Consider the following 9,609-nt stretch of genomic DNA (forward strand, 5'->3'; position numbering starts at 1 on the left):
CGGGATCAGAGTGTGCCCAGCCAGGATTAGAGCGTGCCCAGCCGGGCTCAGAGTGTGCCCAGCCGGGCTCAGAGCATGGCTCATGCAAGCTCAGCTCACACATCCAGTATTTTGTTTCTTTGGTGAACAGGCTTCATAATTGGGGAAATTTCATTGCTCCATGTTAAAGATGCTTTAGCTGAAGTCCCTGAAGGGATTTCTGGAATGTGGGAGAAATGCCATCTGCTGACTCCAGAGGAAGTGTCAGTGAGGAAATAAAAGTTGGGAAGAATAATATAAACAGACAGAGCTAAAATGGAACTCAGCAAATCTCCAGAAAATCAAAGTTCAAAAATTTCCACAAAACTAAGTCATTCTTGCTTAAAAAATAATTTAACAAAAGAAAGATAGAACATGCACTGCAAAAGCAGAAAGCCTGCAGATAAATCAAGGTGTTCTCATACCCTGCCATTCAAATGTCTCCAAGATCAACTTGTTTCTTAACACATCTTCAATAATAAAGAGAACAAAACATAATGAAGAGTATTTTATCATATACCAAAATCTTGAAGTCATCGGGGATTTGCATCAGACTTACTTTAATTCTCAGAAGTGTAACTACATGCTAATGGGCTAGGAAAGGAGGTAAACACTCAGGCAGCTTTTTAAATTGCACATTTAGGTAATGATGGTAACTCAGTGCTCCAAGCTCAGCTATTTATGCATTCATTGAGGCAACTCCAGCAGGAAGAAACTGCACAGTGAAATCTACACGCTGTGGGATGCCCGATAAAGGAAGAAGCAGAAATCCCTTCTCTGGATAAATCCCTTCTCTGAATCATCTCAAAGCAGTTTGTAGGAGTCACCAGAGCTCAGCTCCTGCCATTGCCATGAAGCTGCCTCCAGCAGTTCCTGCCCTGAGGCTGTTCCCTGCGGGACAAAGCCCCAAGGCGCCTTCCCCAGCCAGGACAGCACTGCCACGTGCGCTGAATCCCCACCAAAGTCACCGAGTAGCAGAGAGAAAAAACCCCTCTGGTTCAGCACCAAAACCAAGGCTGTGTTTGACCTTGGGGACCATTTCTCTGTCTCAAATCCAGACTAACCAACGGGCCAAGAAGAAACCTCAGTCTCACCTGGCTCACCCCAAGGCAACCCAACTCACAGGACACCTTGAGCCCCAGTTAAGAATACCCTAAGGCCCCAGAGGCAGCCCTTCAGCAGCACAGGGGTGCAGTTAGGAGCCCAGCAGGCTGGTGGGCCCGGGAAGGCACTCACATCGATGAGGTCCGACACGTCGTGGATGTAGTACTTGCTGACGGCCGCGTTGGTGGCTGCCAGGGTCAGCAGGTAGTCGTTCCTGGCTTTTGTACACTTCAGCTTGTTCTCAGAATACTTGGCTTGTCTCTGAAAAAGCAGAATGCAGTGTCAGAGCACAAACAGGGTGGTATTGGCACAGTTTCCCCTGCCACAGACCCCCACAGCACCCTGCAGCCTGGGTGTGATGAGGTAATTACTGAAACTTGGTATCTGGTATGAAAACAGGGACCTTGCCAGGGTGGAGGAGATCCCATCTGAACACCCCCCGCACTGTCAGCCAGCCATTATGAGTGCATCCTGCTCAGAGGTACTTGGAGTCCCTGAGCACAGCTGCTGATGGGTATTTTGGCATCAGTCAAAACCAGAGGGCCAAATTTTCCCCCCAGAAATGCTGACATACGTTTGGACTTGCTCCAGATGTGTGCAGCTGTATCAAAGTGGAATCTGGCCCAGAGGCCCAAGCTGCACAATTCAGAACAGGACCCAGAATTCAAAACTGTAGAAAAGCAGATGTGCTCCAGATCTGAGACATCTGCTCAGGCAGATCCCTGCTCTGAAGGCTGAATCAAAAGATTAACCCTTCCGAGAAGTTCACTGTTAGAAATGTCGCAGGGCTGGGTGAGCGAGTGAGCAAATGTATCCTTGGCTGGGGAAACGATCTCCTTTTCTCCAAAATTAACACAAAAACTTGTGGAGATCCTGAGGTCACAGGGATTTGCAAAGGCCAGAACAGCACAAAGGGTTTTGCCTAGCAAATCTATCTAAATACTGCACTCTCACTCCCAGACAGTCTACAGAGGAAGAACACTGCTATTTCATAGATCCAGCTGGTTTTTTGCTACCAGGAGTCAGTGCCTGAGCAACCCCAAGGATGTTGCTCATTTTTAAAAGCCCATCTTTAAATAACACATCCCAGACAAACGCCAGCCTCCCGGAGCAGGGTCTGCTGTCCGGACCAGGGTGCATCCCACCCTGCTGCACTGCCCTCCTCAGCACAGCCTCTGGGCTCCCAGCTGGCACAGCCAGGCCCCCAGCACGCCTGGCCTGAGCTGCTGCTGGAGAAGCAGCTCCCAGCACCCCTCCCTGTGCTGTGCTCCAGCAGCCATCGCCCCCAGGGCCCCTCCAGCTGCCTGTCTCAGCTCTCCCTCCAGAGAGACAGCCTGGAGGCTCCAGGTGGCTCCTGTGCACATCCACCGCTCCATCCAAGGCTGCACTGCCTGTCCCTGTCATGCCATCCTGCCTCTGAGTCAAGCCTTCTCTAGAAGCTGGTCCTGGATGACACCTGCGATGGCCTCCTTGGGTTGCCTTCAGCACAACATGCACACGAGACACCAGCCTTCCTAGCCCCTTCCCAGGGATACAAGAATGGCCTCACAGACAAGGACAAGGCTGAAGCAAACCCCTGCTGCCTGCAGGGAGCCCCAGCCCCAGCCCAGCTCCCTCTTCCTTCCCTCTCACCCACCTTCTCCTTCATCTTCTCAATCTTCTTGACGGAGCTGCGCCGCTGCGGCCGGTCCTCGTGTCGCAGCAGGTTCACACTGATGTCCCCTGACTTGTTGAACTGCTTTTCCTCCTGCTTCTCTGCCTCCTTCAGCTTGCTCTCGGCGCTGATGCTCTCTGCGTGGTACATGTGGTAGGTCTTCATCACCTGCAGACACAGGAGGTCCTGAGCCCCCTCCCATGGCCACCTGCAGCACCGGAGCAGGACAAGCCAGCAGCCCTGGGCAGGGCACAGGGGCCGTGGGGCCACTGTGGCATTAAGGAACAGAGTGGGGAGGGAAGCTTCAGAGATGAATCCCAGCCCCAGCCCTGCTTCTAGAGGCTCCAGGCTGGCCTCAGAGCTGTGATGGCACTCAGTCCCACTGGGGGGACATGATCCAGCACACACCCGCAGTCAGAGCACCGTGTGCCTGCCAGCAGGGAAATGAGGAACAACCTCTGAGCTCTGCAGATGGGATAAGGGTCTCTGTGAGGGAGGCCACAGTCACTCTGAACTCCCTTTTGACCCAACCCCTCTGTTCCTACACTTGGACTTGCTAAGCCATCAGACAGCCCTTGCTGTGGCACCCAGACAGCAGAACCACCCAGAAGTGGAGGAGCTGCAATCCCCAGGCAGAAATGGGGTTTGTCTCCTGTCACCACCTCATCCTCCCCTTGCTGCCACCAGCAGGCACAGGCAGTGCCAGCATAGGTGCAGCAGCACCTTCTCCTTCACATTCCAGATCCAGGAGGGATGATGCTGGTCCTGGAACACTCTACAGGCAAAACTTCCAGCACAACCTTCCCTTTCAGAAACAAGAGCCCAAAGGGCACACTGGATCATTTTAATGGAGCTGGCAAGAGGGACACATCTGCTCCTCTCTCTTTATGCCTTTAGTCACACTGTCCCTTTCTATCATCTCCCTTTGGGATGTGGGTGGTTTATCTCACATTGCCTTGACACAGCACACAGTGCCTGACTGCTCACTGCAACCAGCCTCAGCAGGGCTGGCACTGCAGGCTGGGACACTCCACTGGGACAGCCTGGGACACTGGGACATGCTGGGACAGGCTGGGACAGGCTGGGATGGGCTGAGACACGCTGGGACATGCTGGGACACACTGGGACAGGCTGAGACACACTGGGACAGGCTGAGACACGCTGGGACACACTGGGATGGGCTGCCTGAGGCCCAAGGGTTAAAACAAGCAGGAACCCCCAAAGGCAGGGGATTTTTACACATGGCTTAATGAAGCAAACAGCTTTCCTCAGCTGCCAGCAGGACCCAGGAGTGTTTGACTTGGAGCAGGTCAGGCTGAGCTGCAGGGCCCCTCCTCCTGCCAAGCACAGCCCTCAGCCAGAGCAGGGTCCCAACGCCTTTCAGAGTGCACAAACCTGGTGCTGCAGGGACACCCCAGTGCAGGGACACCCCAGTGCAGGGACACCCCAGTGCCAGGGACACCCCAGTGCCAGGGACACCCCCGTGCCAGGGACACCCCAGTGTGCAGCGACATCCCAGTGCCAGGGACACCCCAATGCAGGGACAGACAAGGGGCAGTGAGCAAAGGCTCCTGCTTGGCCCTGAGCTGCAGCATTTCCAAGCCCCACAGATTCCTGACACATATTTCAAACTGCCTTTTCTGCAGTGAATGTCACAGGACATACACAGATCAGATGATTCCTGGGATTTTCTTAAAGAGGAAGACCAGAGGGTTTCACTGAGCCCTCATCATCCTCACCACCTACATCTTTTTGTGAACACACAGAGGGAAGTGAAAAGCAAAGTGCTGCATATCAGGGCTGCAGGCAGTAAGAGGAAAGGTTTCTGCAGCACAGAGGCCCTGACACAACATGACAGAGAAGCCCAACCAGTAACAGGGCTCCAAATTGCAGGGGTTTTGTGAAATCTAAAGGTTATGGGACAGTTACCCAACCAAAACAGACACCTTAAACAACTCACTGTGCTCCTCACCAGCTGCCCTGCCACACAGCTCACTCTTGGAAACTCAGAGCATATTTCTGTTTATATCTGCCTTAATTTTGGCCGGGGCCAGCCTGCAGTGCAGCAATCAGCCCTGATCTGCAATTCCCTGGTGCCATCTCAGTGCCTGCAATCAGCTCAGGCTGTCCCTGGCCTGCAGTGCTGTGACACAAAGACAAACTGCCACAGCTGCGTCCCGGGGATCCTTCCTGCAAATCAGTTAATTAGCTGCAGCCAAGGAGGAAAAATATGTTCCAATGTTCATTAGTTATTTAACAACACGAGTTGTGTTTTCCATATTAATTACATGTTCTGGATAAAGGCTGTTGCCAAAATACCGGCCATAAATGGCACTGCTGGCAGTCTCCAGCTACAAGGGCTTTGTTCTCCTCAACAGCTCATCCCCAAGGTTCTGACCCAGCAGAGGAGCCAGAGCAGAAATGGGGTGACCGTGTCAGGTACAGGCTCAGGCCCCCTCAGCCTTCTGCCTCTACCAGCTCCAGCTGGTACCTCTCTCTGGAATCCATAAGGAGGAACCAAAGGAACAAAGCTGGTTTTAACTCACAGCTGAACTATTTCTGCACAAAACCATTCACAAGCATCTCCACTTCAGAATGAAAGTCATCCACTTCCATTTTGATTAAAATCAGTGTGGCTTTGGTTCTCTCCATACAGACTCCACAGGGTGACTTGCATCAGAACAGCAACAAGGCTGAGTTAAAATCAATGCGGTTGTTTTGGCTCAAGTTTGAGACAGTGAATGCCTGAGAAGCCTGTAAAAAATTGTTCTTTCCACCCAGTGCACAGAATTCCCCTCGGAGAGGCTTAAAAAGCAGCCTTGCCAGGGCACAGATGAGCTGTGGGTAAAGGCCTGGCCAGAGGCAAGAAAATCAACTTCTCTGTGTGACAGCAAAGTGACATTTCTGACACAGCAGCAGCCTGGTGTCCTGTGAGCCAGGCCCCTACCCCGTGTCTGGCTTTGTCAGCAGCCACAGCCCCCGCCTGCTCGTGGGCACCCAGCGTGCTGCACGGAACACACGACAGCAGCTCGGCCCAAAGCGTCCCCAGGCACCCCCAGAGCCCTGAGCCGGGGGCAGCTGGGCCCCTGTCACCTGCCGCCTCAGGAACAGAAGTCTGAGCAGGAGCTGCGGCACCAAGCACGTGTGAGGTGACCCTGACTGCCCCACAGGCTTTCTCTTCGTGCTTTTGAAGTACGTCCCTTCCCTGCTCCCCCCGCCTGGATGACACAATCAGTTTGTTATCTCAGCAGCAAGGCTGAAGGCAAACACAGAGCTCCTCCAGCTGCCCCGGTTTCCCATTCAAACCAGTTTGTTTCACCATTCAAGCCCGTTCTGCTCAGCACATGGAGCAAAGCAGTGAATGGCAGAAGCCTCAGCTCCTGTGAGGAGGAGCAGAATCAGCCTGTGCTCCTCCTTGGCCACTGCTTGCAGTGGGGCCTCAGCACAGCGCAGAGTGTCCCCGGGGATGGCCCTGTCCCGTGGCTGGGCTCAGAGCAGGCTGCTCCACAGCTCTGCAGCTCAGCACAGCCCTTGCTGGCCTTTCCTTGTTGTGCATCTGTCATGCTGCTGCTGTAATTAATCCTAATTAGTCACCACCCCTAACACAGCTTGTGACATTCAACCATCAACAACGCACTCCCAAATCTCACGCAGGCTTTTTAATCTGATCTGCTGTCCACCCACACTGCAGGTCTCACAGCAATCAAATCCTTCAACAGCCAGTGCAGGAACCAACCTGTTAAGAGGAGATTTATGGCAGAAATTTGAAATACAATCATTCATGCTCTGTTGTTTAGGCCTGTTTTTCAAAAAGATGAAATAGAATGATTGTTTAGGAATAAACCTACTGCAGCATTATTTATGTACCAGTTACTGATAAAACCAAAGAAAGCAAATATATTATCTCAATTTTCCAACAAAAGGCAGACTTTATATGGTTTTGTTGCTCCTAAACCACAAATAAAATATTAAAAAAAAAAACACTTGCTACAGGGCAAGAGGCAGAAGCAACACAAAGACTTTTACTACTCTGCTATGAAAACCTGCTTGAAGAGCCATGTCCTGACTAACAGCACATGATCTCACTGGGAGGCACAGACAGCTCTGCAGCCAAAGTGCTCCTCAGGGCAGAAGCTCCCCTATGAGCCAGAAGTTTTCTGCATTCCCCAGCAGAAGGTCGTGTTCAGCCATCCCCCCAGGGCTCACAGGGGCAGGGAGGTGTCCAACAGACAACAAGGCCAGCTCAGAGCCACTGGTGCCTGGAAATCACCAACCCAGGGTCTGAGCAGGGCCAAAAGGTGACATGGAGCCCGAGCCCCAGCAGGTGAGGGCACTGCAGACACAGGGATCTGACTGCCCCAGCAGGTGAGGGCACTGCAGGCACAGGGATCTGAGTGGATCACACCCACACAGCCCCTCCAGGCTCCAGGGAAGCAGCTGGGCACTGGGACCCAGCCCCTGGCCTCCAGCACTGCCACCCCTCAGTGAGGAGAGATCTCCCAAAGGACGGGAGGGGAAGGAATGGGCCACGCTGCAGGACAGCCAGGGCAGAGCCTCCCCAGACTTGCTTTAACAAATGCCTGTGCTCCCCAGGCTGGGAACAGTGGCATGGCTCCGTGCTCACCGTGTAGAGCTCATTGGTGACTTTCAGGAGCTCCTCGTGCATCTGGAGGCCAATCTCCTTGCTCTGCAAGACAAAAACAAGAAGAGGTGAGACTGTTATGCTCAAAACATGCAGATCTAAAATGAAAATACATTTCAGAGGAATCATAAACGTGAATGCACAGCACAGCAAAGTCTCATGCAGTTTCAGAGCGGCTCCGTGTTCATTTGAGGTTGACGTTTGCCCATGGATCACCCAAACTGGGTTTTAGAGACCATGAGGAGGAATTTCATAGCATTTAACCTATTTACCCTGCAAAACAGATGAATCTAAAATTACAGGCAATACTGCTTTGCCCTTCCACTGGTAAAATTCATTCCCAGCCCTCAGCCAACTCCCCATTTGGGTATAACACACAACACTGTCCCCTAGTTTGGGACTGACACAGAGTCATTTTGAGACTAGCAGGGTGTACATCATCCAACAGCCATTTGTGTGCCCTAGATTGGCATTCTCCAGCCCCACAGCATCACCCATCAATCTGCCTTGATCTGAAAACCCTGCTGCTCTGTGATTAAACACATCTGCTGCTGGACCTGCAATTCCAGCCAACGCTGGTATTTCAGAGCAAAGACTACCAGGGCTCCCCAGCACCAGCATCCCAGGTTTACAATTCCCTTGGCCATGACCCACCCCCCAGCTCCTCCTCAGTAGCTCATTTTCACTATTCTGACCTGAGTGAACCAAAGCATCTCTGAAAAAGGACATTACAAAATAGCTACACCACAGTTATATAATGAAGTTTCCAGTTTCACAACAGCAGCAGCCAAAGTTCAGCCAGCTGAGGAGACACTCACTGCCAGTGAGGAACTCCTGGCATCCTCCTGTCTGCTGAAATGCCATTATCAGGCTGTGTTTTCCCTCTCCTTGCCAGGCAGGATGAGGCAGATGCAGTTGCCAGCCTCCTAGAGCATGGACACAGCCCTTCATGGAGAGGCCACAGCATGGGGAGCTGCCCAACACTGGAGCTTGGCTGCAGACCAAACCAGCTCCTGCTGCAACCCAGCAGCTGGAGGTGCTGGGATGTGCTCACACTGCTTCCCTGCCTGCCTGTAATTACACCACAAATCTCTCCGTGGAATCTTCTTGGCTAGGAAATACTTATTATAGCTTGAAGATGTGTTTAAACTAAGTATAGACACCCCCCTCCTCCCACCCCTAAACCAAACCAAAACAACTCTGAGCAGTTTCTCCCAGATTTCCTCAAATAACTCCAGGAAGTTTTGTGCACATGGGCAGGGAAAACAACATTCCACCAGTCTGGGTGATGAGAGAAGCCCTCAACATGGAAAGGTCCTCTAATCCCAGTCAATGGGACAACCTACAGACTTTGAAGGTTTAATCTAGATTATTAGAAGTTAGACTTAAAGCAAAGCCTGAAGCAAGGAGTCTAAAGGGTGACAGTCCCACGCAGTAACCACAGTGTGTCCTGAGTTAGTGCCAGGGTACCTGGGACAGCCCCATCCTCAGAGACCCGACTGAGCACACTGCTCCCACTCCCATGGGCACCAGGGAGGTGCCAGGATGATGCCAGTGACCACAAGGTTGGATCTCAGTGAAGGCCCATGGCCACCAGGAACCTTCATCTGGACTGGAGCCCAGTCCCTGTCCCCTGCCCACCAACACTGGTGGCCATCACTGCTCCCAAAAATCTCACTGGGGCTTGCTAATTCACAATAGAGCTGTGATAGAGCTGCATCCCCCAAAAAACAGCCCAAAGATGTCTGGGGACTCCTCACTCTCTACAGCTCCCTGACAGGAGGGTGCAGCCATGTGGGGGTCAGGGGACGGGGAACAAGGGACAGAACAAGAGAAAACAGCCTCAAGTTGTGCCAGGGAGGTTTAGGTTGAATATTTGGAAGAAGTTTCTTCATTTCTGGAGGAATTTTAAAGCTGTGTGGACATGGCACTTGGGGACATGGGTTAGTGGTGGCCTTGGCAGTGCTGAGGGAAGGGTTGGACTCCATGGCCTCAGAGAGCTTTTCCAGCCTAAACCATCCTGTGATTCTAATGTGAGTAATTGCAGTCAAGGTCTCCAGACAGGGCCTTGGAGCCCACAGCCTGCAGGAGTCACAGGCACCCTCCAGCCACCCCTGCCGCCAGGGTCACTCACAGGCCCCAAGCCAAGGCTGCCCCAGGGCCTGGGGGAGGACAGGACCGGCTGGTGGGC

The 9,609-nt window shown here is 52.6% G+C and overlaps 1 protein-coding gene across 1 annotated transcript in view; it reads right to left on the reverse strand.

Moving 5' to 3' along the window:
* Positions 1-9,609, reverse strand: part of SRGAP3 (SLIT-ROBO Rho GTPase activating protein 3) — a gene marked incomplete at its 3' end in the record, with an annotated part of 68,145 nt that overhangs the window by 20,949 nt on the left and 37,587 nt on the right. Inside the window, exons 5-7 of the mRNA XM_031061627.1 lie at positions 7,401-7,463; positions 2,759-2,944; positions 1,255-1,383 (exon numbers count right to left, since the gene is read on the reverse strand). Coding sequence (XP_030917487.1) covers positions 1,255-1,383; positions 2,759-2,944; positions 7,401-7,463 — 378 coding nt within the window. The remainder of the gene's footprint in view (positions 1-1,254; positions 1,384-2,758; positions 2,945-7,400; positions 7,464-9,609) is intronic.

This window comes from Geospiza fortis, unplaced genomic scaffold (assembly GCF_000277835.1).
Source record: "Geospiza fortis unplaced genomic scaffold, GeoFor_1.0 scaffold128, whole genome shotgun sequence".
NCBI lineage: Eukaryota > Metazoa > Chordata > Aves > Passeriformes > Thraupidae > Geospiza > Geospiza fortis.